We start from the raw sequence: 24,574 nt of genomic DNA on the forward strand, positions 1-24,574 counted from the left end.
CGAGGCTACCCTATAGCCCTATATCATCATGTCAGTAGCCGAGTTGTCTCTATCAGAGGTATAAAAAAAAATCTGCCTGGGACAACCCTCAATACCCTCAAATAAACATTGTCATTAATAATTTTTGTGCACATTCTCGATAGTCAGTGATCATTATGACAAATACTAAAAAGATAATTTGTGATAATACGCACACAAAGCTATTAAAACATTGAAACAGTGTATTATTATTAATGCAAAAATTCAGTTCTAATGATGTCATCAATGATGTCACGGGTCCGCTTCCTCTGATAATGTAGGGGGCTTGTAAACCACACCCCTTCGTATCTGACCCCAACCAATCAGTCTGCACATACACAAGAGAGGGTATAACACACCACACAGCAATGAACAATGTGTCTATAAAGAACTCCACACTCCAGTGAACTACACAACACATAGTTTTGCTCTGAAAATTGGACTATCAATATTGGCACTCAAACCTAGGGCAACCCCCCCCCACCCACACATTCTTACAGAGCTACCGTACACACACACCTCCAGTGTTTCTCCACCCTCCTGCTCAGGGCAATCTTTTCCCCCACTTCTGTACACACAGGTTGTGTGAGTGCTATCTTAGCAAGGTCAGCCTTAACTGCACTCACACGCCCACCAGTAGACAGTGATCCTATGTTGACCATCAATACCTCATTCTTGCTCAGTTTCTGAACCTGGAGTGGCAGAGTACATGTGTACAGTGGGTATATGCTGACACAGCTATGTAGAGTAAAGGAGGAGAGGTACAATAAGTCAGTGCATCAGATACTATCTAGCAAGGTGTTGATATCAGTAGAATACCTTCAAACAGAGCAATCACATCATTTGCACTGACTAATTGGACGCAACCATTTCCCCAACCTCTTACAAACTACAAATGAACTTCGACCCCATTGATTACAATTACCTTTGCTCCTTTCTTGTCTCCCTCTGTCCTGACCCCCAACAGTCTTCTTAGGAGGAAGTAACTGATCTCCAGCTCTACATAGATGTCAGGAAGTGCCCCCACTGCTCCCAATACCTGACCAACCAGTCGATCAGCTCGACACAGCGTAGGGTCAATCTTAGTACCCACACCTGTGTGTGTGTGTGTGTGTGTACAGCGTACGTATAGACAAGGCTAGGTACATGTAAGTTATTAGCAACGCAGTCAGTGGCTAGCCCTCACCAATGAGTCCACCTGGCACAGCATATTGGAGCTCATTGTGCTCTGCAAACAGTGAGAGGATGCGCGAACGTATCGGCTGACACTGGATCTTGCCATCAGGAGTCTTGGACACTATGCCTGGACGAACCTCTATCTCCATGCCAACCTGAGTATCACATGACATTACATGACACGTCTATTATAATTGTAAAAAAAAAAAAAAATTTTTTGAACAGTATAAGCCACATAAATGAAAAGATCTGCTACAGTGACTAATAGGTCCACCCACTCACACACAGGCTCACTTTTAGCACACCCTTGAGGATACTCCCACCTGCCACGCCCCCCTTTAGCTCGTCTACCTCCGCCCCCGGTTTGTTGACATCAAAGGATCTTATGACGATGAGTCGTGGCTCTGAAGTGAAGTCCCTCACTGGAATGGGTATCTTCTTAGAGATGTACTCACAGATGACCTCTATATTGTACTTAAGCTGGGCAGAGATGGGGATGATTGGAGCACCCTCTGCCACTGTGCCTGTGTGTGTGTGTGTGTGTGTGTGTGTGTGTGGGGGGGGGGGGGGTAAATTAGGCAGTCATTAACAAGAGGGTCAACTGCAGTACACAACTGGATGTACTATTATTGAAGGGGATTAGGTCAGTGCATCAGATACTATCTAGCAAGGTGTTGATATCAGTAGAATACCTTCAAACAGAGCAATCACATCATTTGCACTGACTTAAAAACAGCAAGTAATTCCACACAGTACAATCATCAAAACACCCCACGATGGCTACCTTGTACAAACTTGAGAATCTCTTGATACTGGTCTTTAGCTTGTGTGTCTCTGATAAGATCAATCTTGTTCTGAAGGATGATGATGTGTTTCAGCTTCATAATCTCAATGGCTGCCAAGTGCTCGGACGTTTGTGGTTGGGGACACGACTCATTGCCCGCTGTGAGGGTGTGTGTGATGTGTGGGGTGTGAGGGTGTGTGGGTGTGATGTGTGGGGGTGTGAGTATACAGGAGGGGAGGTACAATAAGTCAGTGCATCAGATACTATCTAGCAAGATGTTGATATCAGTAGAATACCTTCAAACAGAGCAATCACATCATTTGCACTAATAAAGTACTATCATTATTATTGCAAGGACCTTGCTTTGTTCTGTGTACCTATTAACAACAGTGCTGCGTCCATCACAGCAGCTCCATTGAGCATGGTGGCCATGAGGATATCGTGACCGGGGCAATCCACAAACGATACATGCCTGGAAATAATAAAAGAAACTAAGGCTATAGAACAGATGCCATAAAGATAGTAGGTAAAGGTAGTCTTATGTACAAGCTCTAAACAGACCTTAGTAACCGGAAGCTTCCCTTGCAACCTGGTCTAGTGCAAGGGAACACATCTTCTTTAGAGCTACTGCAAGATCTATAGCAACCAGGTCTAGGACACCGCTCATTGTCACACTTGTACACCTGAGGGAGAGGACACACACTCAAGGGCCATACATTGTAGCTCCTTTAGATGAGCCTAGTATTGACCGTTTAACTTCTTAGATTATAAACTGTACCTCGGCTGAGTTGGTTTACCTTAGCGTTGGCATATCCCAGCTTGATGGTGATGTTTCTGACCAGCTCATTCTTAAAGCGCACAGTCTGCAAACAGTGATAGCATCACAACATTGTCAGGCGTGTATATACATACAAATGTAGTATGCAACAAATAGTACAGCAGGAGCAGGTTAGACCATGCATGTACAGTGGACCTGAGCAGGTTAGACCATGCATGTACAGTGGACCTAGACCATGCATGTACAGTGGACCTGAGCAGGTTAGACCATGCATGTACAGTGGACCTAGACCATGCATGTACAGTGGACCTACACCATGCATGTACAGTGGACCTGAGCAGTGGAGGATGCCACTACACACTGTGCTACCAGTAGAGGGAACAAGCAGAGAGGACAACACTAGAGCAATGAATACCTGAACTCCTGAGATAGCTTTAACAACAGTGGACTTGCCGTGAGCTACATGTCCAATAGTACCTGACAGGGGGGTAGGGTTAGGGGGTGGTGAGTGGCGGGGGGGATAGCAATTAGCTCACCTATATTAATGGTTGCCTGGCGACTGATGACTTCGGGGGAGAGAGGATTCAAAGTAGCCACATTCTGCAATAATAACACAAGATCATCAACACACGGAAGGCATAGGGTTAGGGTTAGAGTTAGGGTGGGGCCACGCCCAACTAGGTAGCTTCCAGGAACACGGGGCAGAGAAGCACCACATCAGTACTTCTGTGCAACAAAGCGTTCTAATTATGCAACACTGAACATTTATGTACAGTATAAAGCGGTCTTGCAAACACTTACACTGTATATATGAGGGGCAACAAATCGATGCAAATGTATTCTAGAAGGCTCTGTACTCCAGAAAGCTGGGATTATCCTCACACACACACACACACACACACACACACACAGTGTGTACCATCATCCAATGAGAAGATGATGCAATACCTCTCACACCATGAGTCTATGCTACAGACCTACCAAACCTATCCAACATGATCTAACACTAGCAAGGAACTTACTAAAGTCTCTAGATTCTGCTCGGCTAGTCTGGGCGGCCCTGCGGAGGCTCCTGCCTCTTCCACGACAGCACTTTCTACACTTTCTGTCGCCATTATAATCGCTGGGGGTTACACGTGGAGCGGGGGAGGAAACAAAGAAAGGGAAGTAGTCGAGTTGCAGCAGGGTTTTCCCCCACCACCCCAGGTCTCGAATCCAGGGCCGATTATCAGCCTAGATTCGAGGCTAAAAAATTCACAATCAGGGACACTGCGCATGCGCGAGTGACTTGTGCGGCGTCTGGACAGATTTCGCAATCTACCCACAATACTCACAACACCTTGTAGCGTACTGCGGTCTCCTCCATGGGTGGGAACTGTCGGTCTCCATGGTGAGACTCTGACGTTAATGGTCTGGAATATTCTCAGATCCAGTTCCAGTAGCTCAGTTCCTTTGAAGTTTGAAGGAGAAGCAAAGTGTCTTGCTGGAAGAGGTGAGTTCCTTTGCTTGTAGCTCGCATGTTTGCAGGAATGTTAGGCTAGGAAACCTTTTAGAGCATTGTATTGTTCACTGTGTATTTGGTTATGTTTTGTTCACTGTGTATTTGGTTATGTTTTTTTACTATTGACTTGTGATTTGTTTGCAGAACTATCGCAAGCCATCCACTGTGTTGCAGAACCCCATCGCGAGCCATCCACTGTGTTGCAGAACCATCGCGAGCCTTCCACTGTGTTGCAGAACCATCGCAAGCCATCCACTGTGTTGCAGAACCATCGTGAGCTTTCCACTGTGTTGCCAGAACCATCAGAGCCTTCCTACTGTGTTATAAAACCAGCGCAATAACCAGCGCAAACGTTCCAGCAAAGCAGCGCGAGCATTCTCCAGGCATGGAAGGATAGAGCTGGATCATCGGATCCAGTGCAGGCTGCAGGAACTATTGTAAGTTAAAACGTACCTTGCATGTTCATTTTGTCTGTAGCTAGCTTTTGTTGCATAGACTATAGATGTTCACTTTGGCCTTCTGAGCGTACCGGTTTTGCGCTGTTTGTTGAGCATGGAAGGTTTTTGGTTGGTGATTATTTTGCTCTTGTATTGTGGCCCCTTCTTGACTGTGAGGTCATGCAGCTTAATAGATACATACTTGCCAGCAAAGCGCACGTTAAATGCATGTATGCATGGCTAAACTCTTATCGACAACGCTTTTTGTTCTGTTAATATACGCGTGGCTAAGAGTCTATTATCTGCATGGCCTTGAACCGTTTTGGTGGGGGGGGGGGGGGGGGGGTGTCCGTAGCACTCAAGTAATCATTCAGAATGTGTGTGGAAGGTTCTTCAACAGTCGGGTTGCAGGACAGCATCTTCTTGTTCTTGGAACCGTTGTCGAACCAGCCTTCGGGGTGCAATGATGGATTACTCATGGCACTCCAGTCTATTGAGGGAGCACTCTGCTGTTAGTACCTGCCTAAAGGGAAAGCAGCACAGGATCCTGCCATAATTGGGAGTGTTAAGATCTCGTTATCAGTTCCAATAGTTAGTTAGCTAGGATCATTATAAAATAGCTAGCTATGTAGTTGGACAACTTGCTTCTTGGCTTATGCTAATCAGCTTTTTTAGGATCTTAACTCTGTGCCTACTGCACATGGAATTGGTAAGTTCAGGCTTTAACTAAACCTAGGTGTGCCAAGGGAACTGTAGCCTTTGACTGGATTAGTGAAGAGTAGTCTTGAGCACTTGTGCAAGCCTTGCGTGCCAGGCTTGTTGCAACTGGAGTCGACAAGGGCTTCAAGAGCAAGGAGGTGTTGTCTCTGTGAGTCTACTGTTGTTGAACCATCCCACACATTCTGGTTGATTACTTCTGTGCTCAGTTAATGGTACTCACAGTCACAGGGTCCCTTTAGTTTATTATGCCCTTATTGTATTAGTCCCTTGGGCAAGGAAACTACTGGTGGTGGTCCTCCTGTGGTTGATTTGATTGGTTGTTGTGGTGGGTTTATTATGGGAAGTTCTGTCTCTTCTCTGCACACTCTCAGTCTCAGACACTGTTGGTCTGGTATTGTGTTTATAATAATTATCTGGTGGTCTTGTGGTGTAGTCTTGCTGTTGAATTGATTGGTTGTTGTCATCTCTTCTCTGCACAATGCAGCTGAGAGTTGCATTGGTTTGTTTGGTGTTACGGAATTGGATTGTGGGAGTATTGATATGTATTGTATACACTGATAGTGATGATGTTGTCAGCTGTGGTGGTGATTGGCTGGTATTGTGTTGTGTTGAGTGGATGGGATTTTTTAATCTCAATGTAACCATGCATTGCTTGTTCTCTTGCAGCCACAATGCACACACACACACACACACAGCTCCTCCTACTAGCTACTGTACTAGTGTTCCATTCTCTCACTGCTTTTGTCTCCTCTCTCCCCCAGGTACAGACAAGCCATGCTGCTCTGGGACCCAGGGAGGATTACCTGGGCATGTCCTATATTTAGTATGGAAGGAGAAGGCAGGGCTTATCTGTACGCCCCCACATCTCTCTTTAGGGGAGGGGCTGAGTCAACGCCCACTACTACCATTGTATGATAATAAATTATTATACTCTTGAGAAAACTAATAAGAGGTGGTGTGTGTAGGTGGATTGTCTCTGCATGTATGTATGGAGCTGTGAAGATGAGTGGCTGGCTACATGTCCAGTGTCTCGTGCATTCTATGATGTGTAGGTTGATGTCTGCACAACAAAGCTCCATTGTGTACAGTATCCTTGTGGGGCCACCCTAACTGCATCTATATACACAACAGATGAGTAGCTCCATTGTGCACAGCATCCTTGTGGGGCCACCCTAACTGCATCTATACACAACAGATGAGTAGCTCCATTGTGTACAGTATCCTTGTGGGGCCACTCTAACTGCATCTATACACAACAGATGAATAGCTCCATTGTGTACAGTATCCTTGTGGGGCCACCCTAACTGCATCTATATACACAACAGATGAGTAGCTCCATTGTGCACAGCATCCTTGAGGGGCCACCCTAACTGCATCTATACACAACAGAGGAGTAGCTCCATTGTGTACAGCATCCTTGTGGGGCCACTCTAACTGCATCTATACACAACAGAGGAGTAGCTCCATTGTGTACAGCATCCTTGTGGGGCCACTCTAACTGCATCTATACACAACAGATGAGTAGCTCCATTGTGCACAGCATCCTTGAGGGCCACCCTAACTGCATTTATACACAACAGATGAGTAGCTCCATTGTGCACAGCATCCTTGAGGGCCACCCTAACTGCATCTATACACAACAGATGAGTAGTTCCATTGTGCACAGCATCCTTGAGGGCCACCCTAACTGCATCTATACACAACAGATGAGTACCTAGTGATGTCTTTCATACTGTTTGTAGGTTCATTGATTGCTGTGAAGACCAAGATAAGTAGTCTGCTATGTTGGGTCGTTCATTATCCCTATGTAGGTTGATGGTTGTGGAGCCACTGTAACAGCATACACACAGATGAGTAGCTAGCTATGTTGTGTGACAAGTCTTTCATGCCCTCTGTGCAGGTTGATTGTGTGTGGAGGAGCCACTGAACAGCATACACACAGATGAGTAGCTAGCTATGTTGTGTGTCACGTCTTCACGATTCCTATACTTACAGGTTGATTGCTTGGGATGGACAGCAGTAACCAACACTACAAGCAGCTCAACTCTTATTCTGATTGGCTGCTGCAACAATGATTGTTGTAAATAGTAGTTCTTATGCAACAATTATTTTATGTTTTGTATTTTTTATGACAACAATTATTTTTTTATTGAGAGTTGACAACTGATGATATCACTATTGATAGTTTGAATCCCATCCATACTTAGTTGCTAGAGTCAGCGTCCCTCGTGATGCATGCATGGGGTTGGTGATCGGTCCTGTACAGCGTCCCTCGTGATGCATGCATGGGGTTGGTGATCGGTCCTGTACAGCGTCCCTCGTGATGTATGCATGGGGTTGGTGGTTGGTCCTGTACAGCGTCCCTTGTGATGCATGCTAGGGGCTGGTGGTCGGTCAGTCCTGTACAGCGTCCCTCGTGATGCATGCATGGGGTTGGTGGTTGGTCCTGTACAGCGTCCCTCGTGATGCATGCTAGGGGTTGGTGGTCGGTCAGTCCTGCATGCATACACACACAATTATAATACTCATTATATGGTTAATGATCATTATGTTCCACAATTCATTATCACCCAAAATGCTAGTCATACGTCAATTTTTGGTAAAGATCATTAGATTAAGTTTTGCTTAACGATTGTGACTAAATGCAATTAAAATGCATGGTGAACAGTTCAACACCGAGAACCATGATACCGTATAGCGCGAAATGTTCGAGGGGCTTAATTTTCAAGGATTTCGTGGGTTAGAATTCTATACGAAAATTAAATCCACGAAAATTGTTAGAATTACCTGCTATCGTGCAAATATTTAAAGGCGTGGCTTCTGGTAAGCAGTCATTCCGCGAACATTGTGCAACGAAATGGTTTTTAGAGGCCAATCCACGAAATATAAGTGCCTCGAACATTTCGCGCTATATGGTATAATATGAGTCACATTAATTTTTTTGGCAGATTTTAATAATGGTTTAAAAAAGCGTAATTTATCAAGGCTCTGTATATAGTGACTGTGCATGTAGTGAACACATGCACCTGGAACACCACGATATGTGGAAACCTATTATAGGAGACACAAGGAGTACAGAGCATAAAAAGCCGACTATTCCACACAAAACATCCGTCATAATTATAATAATTATGCTCAGATCAAAGTTCAGGTAAGGGTAGAGTCACATGCACACGATCTGCATGCAGCGATACTCACTGTTTCTTAAATTGATTGTGCTGTACAAGTACGTTCGTCCTCAGTGTGAGCATCCAACAGAGCTAGGGAACAACTGACCCTCACGAATCTAACAAGCGAGAGAACAATTAGACCACTCACTCACTAGTAGTAGTAATCATACTAACACTCCCCCCAGAAAAAATGTATAATTTTAGCAACTTTCAGGAGGTCATAACTTCACTAAAAATCAAAACTAAGAGATGCATTCTGTAGCTCTAGACAAGGCCTATCACATGACATGCTCAGATCACAGTTTTGGTGGGGGAAAGAGTCACACTCTGCACGCGGCAGTACTCACTATTTCTTAATTGTGTTCCTTTATCTGCAGTCCAAAACGTCCAATGGGTCATCCGCAAACTCCACAGTGTCACCTTGTAACTCCTCCATCATATGTTGTCATAGTAACTTGTCACTGACTCCGCCCCTCTCGTGCTCTCCATCACTGTATGCAATGAAGTAACGGGTCAACAAATGTGTAGCAATATATGGATGCATTTGATACAGAGGCTGTATAGTTTGATCACTAGTATTGATATCTATTAGCAGATATTGAATGCCAGTCATCTAAAGCAGCCTATACACTATACTAGGTGGTCCACTTTTGATCATGACTAGCCACTCACTTGTACTCGCTGCGATGCTCTTTGCCACGTGATCTATTGCTGCTGGCCTTTTGGGTGAATATCCACCCGATATCCAGCCTTGTGGAAGCTCCTAGAGGGAAGGACAAGTGAACGCTTTTCCTCACCAACCGTCTCCATCTTGTGTGTGAGCGTGTCTGGTAAAGGGTCATCAAATCTTCACATGAGGGCAATTGAGTTAATATTAGATGTTTTGTTAACGATCTTTACCATTATTTAGTATAAATATCTCGAGGTAAAGCCCTATTCTTAGGAGGCAGAGGAGGGCGGCTGATTCATGAGACTACATTACCTAGACATTAATCATTCACAAAAAAAAAACTAATAGCAATTTGATTCAAACTGTTCAGTATAATAATTATATTGTCCGTCCTCCCCAATGAGGCCTTGGACATGAGTGGGCGGGCTGATGGGCGTCGGCTTGAGTCATCAAAATATCAAATGATGCATCCTTTTCTCAAGTGCATTTCCTCCCACTGTCTTTGATCAGCATCATGACTTATCATGGTCCTGTGTGTGTATGAGGGGGCGGGTCATCACATCACACACACACACACACACACACAGTGTATGAGGGGACGGGTCATCACACACACACACACACACACAAGTGTAAGAGGGAAGCAGGTCATCACATGCACACACACACACACACACACACAAGTGTAAGAGGGAAGCAGGTCATCACATGCACACACACATACACACACACACACACACACACAGTGTATGAGGGGACGGGTCATCACACACACACACACACACACACAAGTGTCACAAGTGTAAGAGGGAAGCAGGTCATCACATGCACACACACACACACACACACACACACACACACAGTGTATGAGGGGACGGGTCATCACACACACACACACACACACACACAAGTGTCACAAGTGTAAGAGGGAAGCAGGTCATCACACACACACACACACACACAAGTGTAAGAGGGAAGCAGGTCATCACACACACACGGGTATCTTGAATCGATGGAATGGAACAGTGGAATGGACTACTGGATCACACACACACACACTCATAGTGTGGTTAATGTCTCTACCTCTTTCTTGAATCTCTTGAGGACACTGTTGACCATTTCCCTCAGCTCCTCCAGTTGAGCGGATGTTTGGTCATCCTCCGTCTCTAGCCAGAGAATCCAACAGAGGGAACAAGTCCAACTGACCTTCACGAATCTAACAAGCGAGACAACAATTATACCACTCACTCACTACCAGATAAAAAAGAGCTGCAAAAATTGGATGGATGTACAATGTTATGCACTATCAAAGAGCTACTACACATCACAAGTTATGGCCTCTCAATTAGCACGAAAACTAATGCTTCCTCCATAATTCAAGCAACTTTCGGGAGGTCATAACTTCACTAAAAAGCAAAACTAAGAGATGCATTCTGTAGCTCTAGACAAGGCCTATCACATGACATGCTCAGATCACAGTTTTGGTGGGGGAAAGAGTCACACTCTGCACGCGGCAGTACTCACTATTTCTTAATTGTGTTCCTTTATCTGCAGTCCAAAACGTCCAATGGGTCGTCCGCAAACTCCACAGTGTCACCTTGTAATTCCTCCATCATATATTGTCATAGCAACTTGTCACTGACTCCGCCCCTCTCGTGCTTTCCATCACTGTACGCAATGAAGTAACGGGTCAACAAATGTGTAGCAATGGATGCATTTGATACAGAGGCTGTATAGTTTGATCACTAGTAATGATATCTATTAGCAGATATTGAATGCCAGTCATCTAAAACAGCCTATACACTATACTAGGTGGTCCACTTTTGATCATGACTAGCCACTCACTTGTACTCGCTGCGATGCTCTTTGCCTCGTGATCCATTGCTGCTGGCCTTTTGGGTGAGTATCCACCCGATATCCAGCCTTGTGGAAGCTCCTAGAGGGAAGGACAAGTGAACGCTTTTCCTCACCAGCCGTCTCCATATTGCGTGTGAGTGTGTCTGGTAAAGGGTCAAGTGAAAAAAAAAGAAAAAAGTGTTTTGTTGCGTTGTAAAAGTGCGAGTACGTGGTGGACTAAAAATTAATTATTATTTGTGTGGTTTTTGAAAAATGCTAAACTCGTCTATGTTGTTTGGTATCAACTGGGAGGGGGGTGTTTTACAAAATTTATCTTGACAGACGTACAAACCTAATTAATAAATAGAGATCTAGTGTTCTATTGATTAGAGTTAGGGTTAGTTAGTTGAACAAGAGAGCTTCCACCGTGAATATGAGTGAGTCTGAGAGGGGTAGAGCTGAAGGCTACCATTGCAGGAGGGTGGGTAGGCTCTTCTAACCCAAACTCTGCTGGCACATGAACGATTGGTGTATCACTGGCCATGGACATTGGGTGGACAGAGTGCAGCACTTGGTGTGTTAGAGAGTCGATATCCATAGCTGGTTCAACAAACTCTGGGCCCAGCACTCCAGCCTCTCCTTCTGTATGATCCATTGGGGACTGATACTCCGGGCCCAGCACTGCAGCCTCTCCTTCTGTATGATCCATTGGGGACTGATAGGCTCCCTCCAGTAGACCTGAGTCATAGTTTCCTGAGGCCACATGTTGTCGCAACTGCTCTAGAACTTCGTGTGTTATTTCTCGAGTGTCTGAGGTTTGCAGAACTTGTGTGTCTAGAATAGATCCTGTTGAAGTGATACCACTCATTGCAGTTGGTGGAGAGGGCGGCTGGCCCTGTGTGGTGTGTGTGTGGGCGTGTGTGTGTGTGAGGGTAGTTGGATGTGTTGGTACCTGTTCTTGTTGTTCTTGAAGTTGTTGGATTTGCAAGAGTTGCTGGAGAATCTGAAGTTGCTGTGGGTGGGTGTGTGTGTGTGGGAGGGTGTGTTTGTGTGGGAGGGTGTGTGTGTGTGGGAGGGGGGCACAAAACAATTATTGGTAACAATCCATGAGCGCGCGCGCGCGCACACACACACACACACACACACACACAACACACACACACACACACACACACACACACACACAACAGGGGATTCCCCTCACATTTTGCAGTACACTGGTGTCCTCTTCTCCACTGGCAGTAGCAGCAAAGTGTTGTATGTACAACTGCAATAGATCTGGTGGCAGCAGCTGAAGACTCTCCCCACTCTACATCAGGGGGGTTAGGATATGTACAGAGTGGGAGTGTGTGCTGACCTGGGGTTTGGATTGTTTCATTTGAATCTCTTCCCTTGGGACAATGTCAATCAGGAAATCATACATGTCATTGTTGGTGATGGCCATGGCAATGTCACTGCACTGCATACATACACACACAAATAGAGAGTGACGGTATCAGAGTACTCAGTGTGGTCTTACTTGAATGGTTCTTCTCTTAGATTCTTCTGTGATATGCCACGCTCTTATAGAGAGCTCTGAAATGAACACGTCCACTGCTTTAGAGAACATCACAGGCACTTCAGCGCTAATCATCTACATGGGGGGTATAATCATGAGTGTGGGGGGTCTATATCATTAGGGGGTACAATACTTACTCTAACGTCCTCATCCATTCTCATTATCTTCTTGATTCTGGCCAGAGGAAACTCTGGTGTCTTCCAGTGATCCTACACACGTGCACACACGTACACACACACACACTATACAGGTGGTGTTGAGCTTACGTCAGACACATGCTGTACACAGGATAACTGGTCAGTCCAGAATGTGTCCAGTTTAGTAGTGATTGGAATGGGAGAAGGGAGGGTAGAGGGTAGTGCTGCCACTGGCACAGAGATGAACACACTACCATCAGCATGAGTGGATAGTCCAGACTGTGAGGGTGTGTGTGAGGGGTGTGTGGTGGGCGGTACCTGTGTGGAGGTCATGAGGGAAGCTCAGACTGTGAGGGTGTGTGTGTGTGGTGGGCGGTACCTGTGTGGAGGTCATGAGGGCAGCTTGGCTCTGTAGGACATCATGAGTGGGCAACTCCGACTGTGAGGATGTGTGTGTGAAGTATGTGGTGGGCGGTACCTGTGTGGAGTGTAAAACATCATGAGTGGGCAGCCGGCCCAGACTGTGTGAGGTGTGTGGTGTGTGGTACCTGTGTGGGGGTGATGAGGGCAGCTTGGTTCTGTAAGACAACAGGTTGACTAGTCATGCCAGTCATCATGGATGACTCTGAAGGTGGTGGGGGGAAGAGTAATGGAGTGGCCTGCGGTACTAGAGGGAGTAGAGGGCTATCACTGACAGCTTGTTCCTGGGGATCCATTGTTGTTCGTACACCGCGGCCACTAACATCAATTGCCGCCGCATTAGACGTTTGAGCGGCCTGTAATCGAAGCTAATGAATATTAATTTTAGTACAATGTGAATATAATTATTGCCTATAGTATACTTACATGTGGTGTTGTATATGTGGTATTCACTTTCTATGACCTCAATTATACACAGCATTGATATTTTTCATGTTTATGTTGGCGTATTCATTTTAATTGTAAAAAGCAGCATAATTATTGTCTACATTATTTTGTTACACTCAATGTTCGTTCATAATTATAGTCATAGTTCAGTTTCAGTCAGTCTCTGTGAAGTGGAGGGCATCCAATACTTTAGTGATGTCTCCTCCCTTGGCCTTGACTAGCTCTGTCAACCACCCACCCTCATCATCAGAGTGACCCATGGACCTCAACTGAGTCAGCGCTGCTTCAATCACTTCAGCAGACACCTCAGGGGAAGCAGCCTATTTAGAGGGAAGCACAGTGAAAACCACGCTTGTAATTATTACACTAAAAACTTACAGGTTCTCCAGAAGCAGGCTCTGTTTTCTTTTCTTCTCCAGTCACATCCACATCCACCTTTATTCCAAAGGGTAGAAGGAAATTAGACACAGCTTGACCAATATTGCGGATTTGAGCTCTCTTTTGCTCCTCTGTTTGTTCAGTTGGTTCAGGTCCTTTACCTGCCCCACCACAAGGTCCAGCATTGCCTAGGCCAGCGCCCCACATCGGTGGGAAGCCTGCTGTAGACGGCATACATCCTGGTCTCCCCCATCTCCCCCAGCCAGGTCTTCCTTGGCCTCCAAAAGGACAGCCTCCTCCGGGTCCCCGTGGCCCCCGTGAGCGTGGCTCGGTAATGGTAATCATGTTGTGGTCAACATGAACTCCTTTCCCCTCACAAACCGAGCACAGGTCATAGTCAGCACATGCCAGACATTTGTAACGGACTCCCAGGATGGGGCCGCTGCAACCATCACACACTACCCCCCAGTGGCACTTGGGACCATTCTGCTGTTGACAACCAGTTGGTTTTTCCTCTTCAGCTGCAGTAGAACCATCAGTAGCAGTGCTCTCTGGTGTATTCTCTGTATAGGTTAATATATACATGCAATAGTCATCCTCACAATAATGCGCTTACTTTTCAGCAGGTAAAGTTTGAAAAGTCCTCCATCGAATTGTCCAAGAGCTTCAACAAGCTCTTCATCACTGGAGACTGCAATCATATCACCATCACTGTCTGCATGAAGAAAGAGTAGTACATAATAATTGAAAGTGAGATAAAGTCAGTGAATATAGTGCATGCATGGAAGCACTTAACCACCTACCAGTCCATGCCAAGGAGACATTTCCAGTGGTAACTGTTGGAAAGACTTGAGTCAGTTTTTGCAGTAGGTAGGTGTAGCTGGTCGAGACATCTTGGTCGACATTGAAACGTCGAATTTCCACAGGATTTCCACGCCAGGAGCGCTCATATAAAAATGCTTTGAAGCTAACTGACATTTTCTTGTTCTTCTTGGATCTCTTGTTAAGGTTTACTGGACTTAATAGAGCGAATTGTCGCTGTTTATATGAGGCACTGATTTGCTGCGTGTATACTGACTCACTTTGCACTGTTTGCTACACATCAACTTTGCGCATGCCATTATTATACAACGCGCATACATTACGTCACTTTTGGCTATTAATAAAATTGCTGAATTTGCAAAAATTATGAGCAATCGTGGCGTCATCTTTGTCTGAGGGCGTGGCTGGTCAGGGAAATCCCCTCCAACAATCTCCTGATATTGCAATTCACGTGCAGTAAATAGGATGATTAATTAACTTTATGAAGAAAGTGAAGCGAAGAGAATCGAAAGACATTATGTCAGGCGGTTATGGTATTAAGTGCGAGGCTGAGACATTGCCGCTACTCTGCACAAGCTCAAGTCAAGAGTTACCAGTGAATGATATGGACCTAGTTGGCTTTCTGGACATGGACGACAAGAGTCTGTCAGGTACATTAGCTACACACACACAGCACACACACAGCACACACACACACACTGCCACTGCAGAATTGACTGGTGGTATAAACGCGTCAGAGTGGAGCTCATTATTCAATGGACAGTTGGATGGGCTGGATTCATTGGACCCTATGACGGGTATTCAGAGCTCAGGCCCAAACAGTGGACCCATGCACAGTAATGAATCAATGGCCAATATGAATGCAGGGCTCAATAACACTGCTGGAATGGACGTGTGAGTATACACACCCCCCCTCACACACACACACATACATTACCCTCCACACACACACACACACACACACACACACACACACACACACATACATTGCCCCCCCCCACACACATACACACATACATTACCCTCCACACACACCCACACACACACACAGATGGTTACTGCATGAGACACAGCGTTTGGAACGTCAACAGAAACTTCAACAACAGAAGTTGCTTGAGCTTCAACAGACACTACTCAAGACAGAGATCCTCAAGAACCAGTTACAAATAGCCACCATCTCCCAGCAAGGTCAGACATCTGTCACCTCCCCTCTGATGACTGAGGGGGGGCAGTCTGGGGGGTACAACTTCTCACCCCCTCCACCCCAACAACAACAGCAGCAACGACCCAACACAGTCAGCAGGTATCACATTAGCTACATTATACAAGTATCTGTGATTAGCCCTTCATTAGCCTGTTGGTACAGAACTTGTTCCACGCGTCCCTAGGAGCCACTCCATTGTTTCCACGCGTCCCTAGGAGCCACTCCATTGATTCCACGCGTCCCTAAGAGCCACTCCCCATTGTTTCCACGCGTCCCTAGGAGCCACTCCATTGTTTCCACGCGTCCCTAGGAGCCACTCCATTGTTTCCATGCGTCCCTAGGAGCCACTCCATTGTTTCCACGCGTCCCTAGGAGCCACTCTCCATTGTTTCCACGCGTCCCTAGGAGCCACTCCCCATTGTTTCCACGCGTCCCTAGGAGCCACTCCATTGTTCCACGCGTCCCTAGGAGCCACTCCATTGTTTCCACGCGTCCTTATATTATACACCCTGGCACAGAGTAAATGACTCATCCTCTGGTCTGTCTTCCCCGGCCATGATTGCTGTTAGTCCTGCTAGCAGTGTTGTGATGCCCAACCCAGTACCTCCTCTCTTTGGTGAGTTTGACTCTGTTGTACCCTCACCCTAACTCTTATCGTGTACACTGCCATACTGTGTGTGTGTGTGTGCACAGCAAGCCTCATACTGTGTGTGTGCACAGCAAGCCTCCTACTGTGTGTGTGTGCACAGCAAGCCTCATACTGTGTGTGTGCACAGCAAGCCTCATACTGTGTGTGTGTGCACAGCAAGCCTCATACTGTGTGTGTGCACAGCAAGCCTCATACTGTGTGTGTGCACAGCAAGCCTCATACTGTGTGTGTGTACAGCAAGCCTCATACTGTGTGTGTGCACAGCAAGCCTCATACTGTGTGTGTGCACAGCAAGCCTCATACTGTGTGTGTGTGTGCACAGCAAGCCTCATACTGTGTGTGTGTACAGCAAGCCTCATACTGTGTGTGTGCACAGCAAGCCTCATACTGTGTGTGTGTGTACAGCAAGCCTCATACTGTGTCTGTGTGCACAGCAAGCCTCATACTGTGTGTGTGTGCACAGCAAGCCTCATACTGTGTGTGTGCACAGCAAGCCTCATACTGTGTGTGTGCACAGCAAGCCTCATACTGTGTGTGTGCACAGCAAGCCTCATACTGTGTGTGTGTGCACAGCAAGCCTCATACTGTGTGTGTGCACAGCAAGCCTCATACTGTGTGTGTGCACAGTAAGACTCATACTGTGTGTGTGTGCACAGCAAGACTCATACTGTGTGTGTGCACAGCAAGCCTCATACTGTGTGTGTGTGCACAGCAAGCCTCATACTGTGTGTGTGTGCACAGCAAGCCTCATACTGTGTGTGTGTGCACAGCAAGCCTCATACTGTGTGTGTGCACAGCAAGCCTCATACTGTGTGTGTGCACAGCAAGCCTCATACTGTGTGTGTGTGCACAGCAAGGCTCATACTGTGTGTGTGCACAGCAAGCCTCATACTGTGTGTGTGTACATGCAGACAGCAAGCCTTCCTTGGTGACCAGCCAGGGACCGCCTTCTCCACTGGAGGATGGGCCTGTGTTTGAGGGGGACAAGAGGAAAGTACACAACCTCATTGAGAAGAAATATCGCTGCAGCATCAACGACAGAATTGGTGTCCTCAGAAACAAGGTGGCCAGAAACTGCAAGGACAGCAAAAGAGTGAGTGCATGCACAGTGTTGTGTTGTGTGTATTAATATTGCTGTAGTTGTATTTATTGGATACGTTTCTCTTCAAAATTTTCTAATTTTCTGAAAGCTTAGAAAGATGATGTGCCAGAATTTGCCACGGCAATTTCTTCAAATATGAAGTGTGACGACACCATTTCATTGATTGTTTATTGAACAGAAGGTATGTATGAAACTAACATCTTTAACTACAGCTCTACTAGTGCGGTTCATTTGTCTACAATAAATACTACCAGAGGCCGGCAATGTTTATATAAGGAGTTTGTATTCAATCTAGTCAAAAGAAAAAAACTCGGTCACAAGGTCTCTTTCTAAGCTTTCAGAATATCATAAAATTGGATCCACGGAATTCAAGTTATGGCAGCTGAAAGAGTCCCAGAAACATGTATCTAGTTTTGTACACATTATTAAATGTTCAACTTGACTTCTCTTTCAGCTCCAGAAAAGTGCTGTACTTCAGAAAACGATTGACTTCATTGAACATCTTGAGAAGACTATAACTCGACTGGAGGCAGAGAATAAGCAGCTCAAAGAAGCTCTGACTAAAGGTGATTAATCAGAGTGGGATAATCACAGGGGCTCACTCTAGTCTCCCCCCCACACTGTAGCCACACACAAGCCTAGGATGCCCAGCTTCAGTAGTCCCCCTGCCACACCGCACACTAGTCTCATCTCTCCAAAGAGCCATGAGTCTGAGGATTCTGGACACTCCTCTGCTGATGATTATCTCTCAGTAAGTCCACTCTCCACTACCCCCCACCCACCCCACCCCCTGTGTGTGTGTGGGGGGGGTACAGGGCGACCTGTCTTGTTTGATTAACTAATTGATTGGGATGGTGTACAGTTTTGGAAAGCCCTGGGCTATATCAGATTCTCGTAGTCGCGATTAGTAGTTACTTTACACCTACTCGCTGTGTGTGTCTAACAGCTTCCTTCTTGCAGGATGAAATGATGAGTCATGAGCCGAGCCCTAACTCTCGTGCTGGCAATCTCTCTCTGTTGTTACAACGTGGTGCTCCGCAGTATCTCATGGTTGTATTGCTATTAGCAGTCTTTACTCTCAACCCTTCCTCTCTCATGATGAATGGACCCAGGCAAGCTCATCATAGTCGGTCACTGAGCTCCCTTGATACAGCCATGGAGAGTGACTGGGCCTTACTCTGGGGCCTGTGGTTACTCAGAGCTGCTCTAGTGCTATTAGCCTTTGGTTGGTTGACTCTCAAGGCAACACCATCACATGTCAGTGGCTCTAAACAAGCGGTGGCTTATTGGAGACTCAGGAAACAAGCTGAGAGAGATATGCAGAATGTGAGTGATCATAATATAATGCTAATAACTGATTGTGAGTGTGTGTATATTGTAGGGAGAGTTTACTAGTGCTCAAGAGTGTCTGGAGAAATGCTGCGATGTGATTGGACGTCGCCTTCCCTCAACGTACCTTGGATTGACCTTTGGACTCTTGTGGAGTTTGTTTTCTCACCTTTTATTCCAGGTACAGTATAGTCTCTACTTAGCCTCGATTCAAGGCCGATTAAAATACGGCCTGGTACCTATTGCAGGGGTGATAGTGCGCATGCGCTTCAAATTACCCAGAATATGGGTAATCGTACTACGAACGTAAAACCTTAGTAAATTACACAGGAAATTAGTCCGTTTACTAAAAATATGTTCCGTAATACTTTATCTCTATGACTGAGTTCTGTAAAGCTGTGGCTTATGCCGTCTATTGCGTTGGTCTAGAAGGCTTGAACACTAGTTTTAAGACAGAAGAGGCTCCCATCTACGTCTAGGATGGTCCTATAGCCGGGTTGTCTTCGTAAGTAGCAGTTTGAGGCACCATACACTTCCCATAGCCTGTACAGATCCAAGGTAAGACATCCTGACTGGCTTTAGACTAGTGTGAAAGCCTTCTGGAACAACGAAATAGAGAGCTAAGCTGATGTACAAAGATAGAAAATAGATGAGAGAAAGAAAAAGGGGATTCCCCAGATTCTGGAGAATAAACTAATGCATGCGCACTATCACCCCTGCAATAGGTACCAGGCCGTATTTTAATCGGCCTGGAATCGAGGCTAGTCTCTACTGAGCAGGCCCCGTAACACCGCCCACTTCCCTCTCTACTGAGCATGCCCAGTAACACCGCCCACTCCCCTCTCTACTGAGCATGCCCAGTAACACCGCCCACTCTCTCTATAGATGATGCTAGGTCAATGGGCAGTGTCATTGGCACGCTTGTTTTTGTGTGGATCTGGAGACAGGAAGCAAGGAGTATCATCGCTCAGTCTGTCCCATACCTACCATCTCATGCAACAGATCAACACCGCCTGTGAGTACATGTGTATGTGTGTGTGTGTGTGTGACCCCGCCCCCTCACAGCTACCAGTGGGCGTGGCTTGCGTGGACTAGACCTGTACCTTGCACTCAATGCCCTCAACTTTGCTGAGTCAGCAGGATCTCCTCAACCAGAGCATTACTTCAGTCTGGCTCTGCACATGTACAGTGTACCACTACTCAAGGTAAGACTACAAGATCATTGGTAACTCTGACTCAGTAACTTGTGTTGATAGTGGATACAATAATTATGGTCCAATGGTCCATTTCTAAAAGTGTGTGCAAGTTTTATGATCTCTTTATAATTATTTGTACAGAGGTACTATTTGCATGCCTTCCGAAGTTTAAGCCCTGGAGGGTTGTCTCCGCTGAAGTGGGTGTGGTCTCCTGAAGGCTGTGCCTACCTTGATAGTGGGGATTGGAGGTCAGAGGTCAAACTGGGAACTCGACTGTTTAGAGGAGAAGCAGGTAGGTCTTATACACCCACCCACCCACCCACCCACCCACCCACACACACACACACACACACACACACAGCTCTTCCCCTATATTCTGTGTCTCGGGGGTTCTGTAAGACACTGCTGTGTGATACTCTGAATGGTCTGCTAGTCAAGGAACCATCAACTGCTGTGTTAGAGTCAGCTAATACTGCATTCAAGTGGACATTAGCAGTCTCTAAAGAACTCAATAGTCATCTCTTATCCAAACAAGAAGGGGAACTAACAGCATTGACTCAAGCATATGATTCAGGTCTGCATGCTGTTTCAATACAACACTTCAGAAATGCTATAATAATTGACCTGCAGTATGTAGACTTAGGATACAGAGCCTATAGTGTGGTCCCACTGTGTGCACTGTAGCTAGTGTACGGAGCCTATAGTGTGGTCCCACTGTGTACACTGTAGCTTGTGTACAGAGCCTATAGTGTGGTCCCACTGTGTGCACTGTAGCTAGTGTACAGAGCCTATAGTGTGGTCCCACTGTGTGCACTGTAGCTAGTGTACAGAGCCTATAGTGTGGTCCCACTGTGTGCACTGTAGCTTGTGTACAGAGCCTATAGTGTGGTCCCACTGTGTGCACTGTAGCTAGTGTACAGAGCCTATAGTGTGGTCCCACTGTGTACACTGTAGCTAGTGTACAGAGCCTATAGTGTGGTCCCACTGTGTGCACTGTAGCTAGTGTACAGAGCCTATAGTGTGGTCCCACTGTGTACACTGTAGCTAGTGTACAGAGCCTATAGTGTGGTCCCCACTGTGAACCCTGTAGCTAGTGTACAGAGCCTATAGTGTGGTCCCACTGTGTACACTGTAGCTAGTGTACAGAGCCTATAGTGTGGTCCCACTGTGTGCACTGTAGCTAGTGTACAGAGCCTATAGTGTGGTCCCACTGTGTACACTGTAGCTAGTGTACAGAGCCTATAGTGTGGTCCCACTGTGTACACTGTAGCTAGTGTACAGAGCCTATAGTGTGGTCCCCACTGTGAACCCTGTAGCTAGTGTACAGAGCCTATAGTGTGGTCCCACTGTGTACACTGTAGCTAGTGTACAGAGCCTATAGTGTGGTCCCACTGTGTACACTGTAGCTAGTGTACAGAGCCTATAGTGTGGTCCCACTGTGTACACTGTAGCTAGTTGGTGGACTTTGTTAATAATTATGTTTACATTTCAAGTGAGGTGTTGCGTGTACAGGCTTTGCTGCTCTTCAGTGGTGGTCGTGTGTGGGCCTAGTGGCGTGTGGTTGGTTATCCGGGGGAGACCCTCGGGCCTATTACCCGATAGTGGAGGGTGTACCTGGTGATGAGACTGCTGTACCCTCTACTCTACAACTAGCCTTCAAGACTGCTGTAACACACAAGAGAGGGGGTTCAGTGGATGTACTCGTGCAACTAATGGCCATGACCTCTAACTCATTATCTGCCTCTGTCTCTGAGCTACTGCATGACAACTTCTCCTCTACTGAGAACCAGTTATACAGAGTGAGTCTTTAAGCTGAGCATGCTCACTAGTAACAAGATGTCCGCCCTCTCTACAGCTCGGTCTATTGCTGGCCACTGATTGGCTACTTGGTGTTCGTCTGTTGTTGTGGGAAACAAGGGGGTCACAGGGAGTACGCAATGGCTACTATCAAGATCTGGAGACACTTACTAAACTTGTCAAACTATTACCAGCGGGAGTCTCACAGGTACCCCCCACAGTGTACTATAAGCCTTGCGCTTATCAGCTGATTTAATAGATCTTTGAGAGACCTGTACTTTGTGTTCAAAATGTCCAATTTGTTATAGTGTTTGTGTTAATTGCTGTTATGCTTTGTCTATGTAGCTGCGTATGTACAAGGGTTGCTATCAACTGTTGGCTGGTGCTAATCCAGTCACTGTACAAGCTCTGCTTGGTGATGTGGGATACTCGCAGCTGAGACGCAGAGCACTGGCCACCAAGGTACGCCCACTTGTGTGTGGTGTGTATTATGTGATACCCCTCTATTAGGAGCCGCCCTCTAATAAAATGGTGACATCTGTTGGACCCTCCTTGGTACCTACCAGTGTCTGAACTAACTGAACTCTTTGTAAATAGTCTTGAACATGTATTCATTTTTATTGATAGTAATTACTGTAAAACTTGTCTGATAACATGGCAACCACTAATAGCATATCTTTTGAACCATTGAAAACTTATTAACTAAAAAATTACATCTATCGATCTACACATGTACAGTGTAGCTGCATGCATGGCCGACTATGATCTTCTTAGATGACTGAAATGTTCCAGAGATTTGGTTAGAGCCTCATCAAAAGAGACGAGTGGTTTATAGCCAAAGTCCCTCTTGGCTCTGTCACAGCTGTAGTAATGGTGAGTGGCAGCCAGTGCTACTCTCATTGGAGTGAAGGTTGGGGTCAGAGTGGTGATGGGAGACACACACCAAGCTAATAACTGGAGTAGTAGGGCTAGAGTGTACACGAGCCAATAAGGAAGATGGTACACTGGGGCAGGATAATGGAGGCCAGTCAGAACACGTGACATGAAGTCCCAGAATGGTAGGGGAGCATCATTAGTGATGAAATAGGCCTGTATAGAATAATCATGAAGTGTTAGTATATTATTGCATGGCGCACTTTTCCCGGGAGTGGAGAGTCTGTAGTTAGAGCCTCCGCTGCCATTATGTGACCATGGGCGACATTCACAACATACGTAAAGTCCACTATGTTAGTGCCATCCCTATATAAACAGAACACACTGCAATAGTACTAGCAGTGGTGTTTCAACTTACCCAATAATGAACCTTGTTTTACCAGCCTTGCCAGTTTGTGCAATGGTGGGTATACAGAGTGGGTCCCTGGGTCCAAAGATGCCGTGAGGTCTTACTGCCACGGTGAGCAGCTTATCACAACTGGCCTCTAATACTATCTGTATTGAGGAAGGGGGGTTAGGCCGGGTGTGTACAGTACTATCTGTATTGAGGAAGGGGGGTTAGGGTGTGTACAGTACTATCTGCATTGAGGAAGGGGAGGTTGGGGTGTGTACAGTACTATCTGTAGGGTAGGGTGGAACACATCACCTTCTCTTGTTGAATCTTGGTCTCAGTGTATGGGTCCATAGGTTGCACTGCGTATGGCAGGTCTTCTGTTCCGTTCTTTATATCCTTCCCCTCATACACTACGCTAGCACTGCTGGTTAGTACTAGCTTCTGTACACACATATACAGAGAGAGCACAAAGGTCAACACACACTTACTGCTACTCCAGCTTCTTTACAACACTGTATTAGACTGCGAGTACCCTCAATATTGACCCTGTGGAAGAGGTCGCAATTATTGGAGGCTGGAGATGGTGAGGCACAGTGGAACACTACACTCACATCTCTCAGAGACACCAGCAAATCCTGTATAGAGTGGAGGATAGTGGGGGTGGGGGGTGGGTGGAGGATAGTGGGAGGGGTGATGGAGGATAGTGGGGGGTGGGTGGAGGATAGTGGGGGGGGGGTTGACATTGCACACATACTTATATGGTGGAGCTACCTCTTTGTTGCACAGATCACCAATAAAGAATGTGACTTGATCGCTGTCAAAAGTCTTGCGTATATCAAATACGTTGACATGATATCCTCTGTCTAGTAGAGTCTCTACCATGTGGCGACCCAGGAAACCACATCCTCCCACTACAGTGCAACTCTTGCTCTAGTGAGGGAACTCACATGGACATGAATAATGAGAGCTAATGCTCACTCACCTTCCTACTCCGCGTGGCTATAGGCATCTTCACAGTCACTTGATCTCCACTCAGTCTCTACCTTATCATCAGAAGCTGCTAAGCATGATCAGCCTATGTACATACGTACTACATGGGGCATAGCGCATGATGGGGTGATGGCAGACTTTCTCTGATGATCCATCTGCCACGCCCCCATTTTATTGTTGAGTCAGCA

The 24,574-nt window shown here is 46.2% G+C and overlaps 5 protein-coding genes and 1 long non-coding RNA gene across 9 annotated transcripts; 2 read left to right on the forward strand and 4 right to left on the reverse strand.

Moving 5' to 3' along the window:
* Window positions 1-122: 122 nt before the first annotated feature.
* On the reverse strand, window positions 123-3,928 carry LOC135350599 (eukaryotic translation initiation factor 2 subunit 3, Y-linked-like). Its single transcript, XM_064549458.1, has 12 exons — window positions 3,779-3,928; window positions 3,293-3,356; window positions 3,172-3,233; window positions 2,776-2,841; window positions 2,540-2,661; window positions 2,356-2,450; window positions 1,979-2,137; window positions 1,489-1,718; window positions 1,205-1,349; window positions 944-1,113; window positions 538-710; window positions 123-346 (listed from the first exon to the last, which is right to left on the reverse strand). Exons 1-12 carry the CDS (start codon window positions 3,869-3,871, stop codon window positions 271-273), a joined length of 1,455 nt encoding a protein of 484 aa, XP_064405528.1. The 5' UTR covers window positions 3,872-3,928; the 3' UTR covers window positions 123-270.
* Window positions 3,929-4,081: 153 nt separating this feature from the next.
* On the forward strand, window positions 4,082-7,605 carry LOC135350601 (uncharacterized). The gene is made up of 3 exons (XR_010399205.1): window positions 4,082-4,248; window positions 4,402-4,694; window positions 6,176-7,605. It is a non-coding gene; the product is annotated as an uncharacterized LOC135350601 (long non-coding RNA).
* Window positions 7,606-11,407: 3,802 nt separating this feature from the next.
* Window positions 11,408-13,548, reverse strand: LOC135350597 (nuclear transcription factor Y subunit gamma-like). 4 transcript variants are annotated; one of them, XM_064549452.1, is made up of 9 exons: window positions 13,334-13,548; window positions 13,165-13,263; window positions 12,915-13,103; window positions 12,786-12,857; window positions 12,610-12,723; window positions 12,448-12,549; window positions 12,295-12,399; window positions 12,043-12,102; window positions 11,408-11,985 (listed from the first exon to the last, which is right to left on the reverse strand). In XM_064549452.1, the coding sequence occupies exons 1-9, from the start codon at window positions 13,499-13,501 to the stop codon at window positions 11,470-11,472; spliced, it is 1,425 nt and encodes a 474-aa protein (XP_064405522.1). In that variant the 5' UTR covers window positions 13,502-13,548; the 3' UTR covers window positions 11,408-11,469. The 4 variants fall into 4 exon arrangements, with proteins under 4 accessions (XP_064405522.1, XP_064405521.1, XP_064405520.1 ...); XM_064549451.1 differs by having other exon boundaries at window positions 11,408-12,102; window positions 12,915-13,064; XM_064549450.1 differs by having other exon boundaries at window positions 11,408-12,102.
* Window positions 13,549-13,673: 125 nt separating this feature from the next.
* Window positions 13,674-15,131, reverse strand: LOC135350600 (sequestosome-1-like). The gene is made up of 4 exons (XM_064549459.1): window positions 14,834-15,131; window positions 14,647-14,745; window positions 14,031-14,593; window positions 13,674-13,972 (listed from the first exon to the last, which is right to left on the reverse strand). Exons 1-4 carry the CDS (start codon window positions 15,006-15,008, stop codon window positions 13,805-13,807), a joined length of 1,005 nt encoding a protein of 334 aa, XP_064405529.1. The 5' UTR covers window positions 15,009-15,131; the 3' UTR covers window positions 13,674-13,804.
* A 169-nt stretch (window positions 15,132-15,300) lies between these two features.
* Window positions 15,301-22,823, forward strand: LOC135350603 (sterol regulatory element-binding protein 2-like). The gene is made up of 17 exons (XM_064549460.1): window positions 15,301-15,502; window positions 15,563-15,746; window positions 15,904-16,155; window positions 16,575-16,672; window positions 17,617-17,798; window positions 18,262-18,373; window positions 18,434-18,558; window positions 18,768-19,133; window positions 19,189-19,317; window positions 20,022-20,151; window positions 20,202-20,341; window positions 20,474-20,624; window positions 20,694-20,906; window positions 21,845-22,131; window positions 22,188-22,337; window positions 22,475-22,591; window positions 22,640-22,823. The coding sequence occupies exons 1-17, from the start codon at window positions 15,334-15,336 to the stop codon at window positions 22,700-22,702; spliced, it is 2,868 nt and encodes a 955-aa protein (XP_064405530.1). The 5' UTR covers window positions 15,301-15,333; the 3' UTR covers window positions 22,703-22,823.
* On the reverse strand, window positions 22,724-24,562 carry LOC135350607 (sterol-4-alpha-carboxylate 3-dehydrogenase, decarboxylating-like). Its single transcript, XM_064549466.1, has 7 exons — window positions 24,379-24,562; window positions 24,168-24,326; window positions 23,885-24,031; window positions 23,709-23,837; window positions 23,421-23,557; window positions 23,266-23,368; window positions 22,724-23,218 (listed from the first exon to the last, which is right to left on the reverse strand). The coding sequence occupies exons 1-7, from the start codon at window positions 24,403-24,405 to the stop codon at window positions 22,889-22,891; spliced, it is 1,032 nt and encodes a 343-aa protein (XP_064405536.1). The 5' UTR covers window positions 24,406-24,562; the 3' UTR covers window positions 22,724-22,888.
* Between the last annotated feature and the right edge of the window lie 12 nt (window positions 24,563-24,574).

Source organism: Halichondria panicea, chromosome 16, assembly GCF_963675165.1.
Source record: "Halichondria panicea chromosome 16, odHalPani1.1, whole genome shotgun sequence".
NCBI lineage: Eukaryota > Metazoa > Porifera > Demospongiae > Suberitida > Halichondriidae > Halichondria > Halichondria panicea.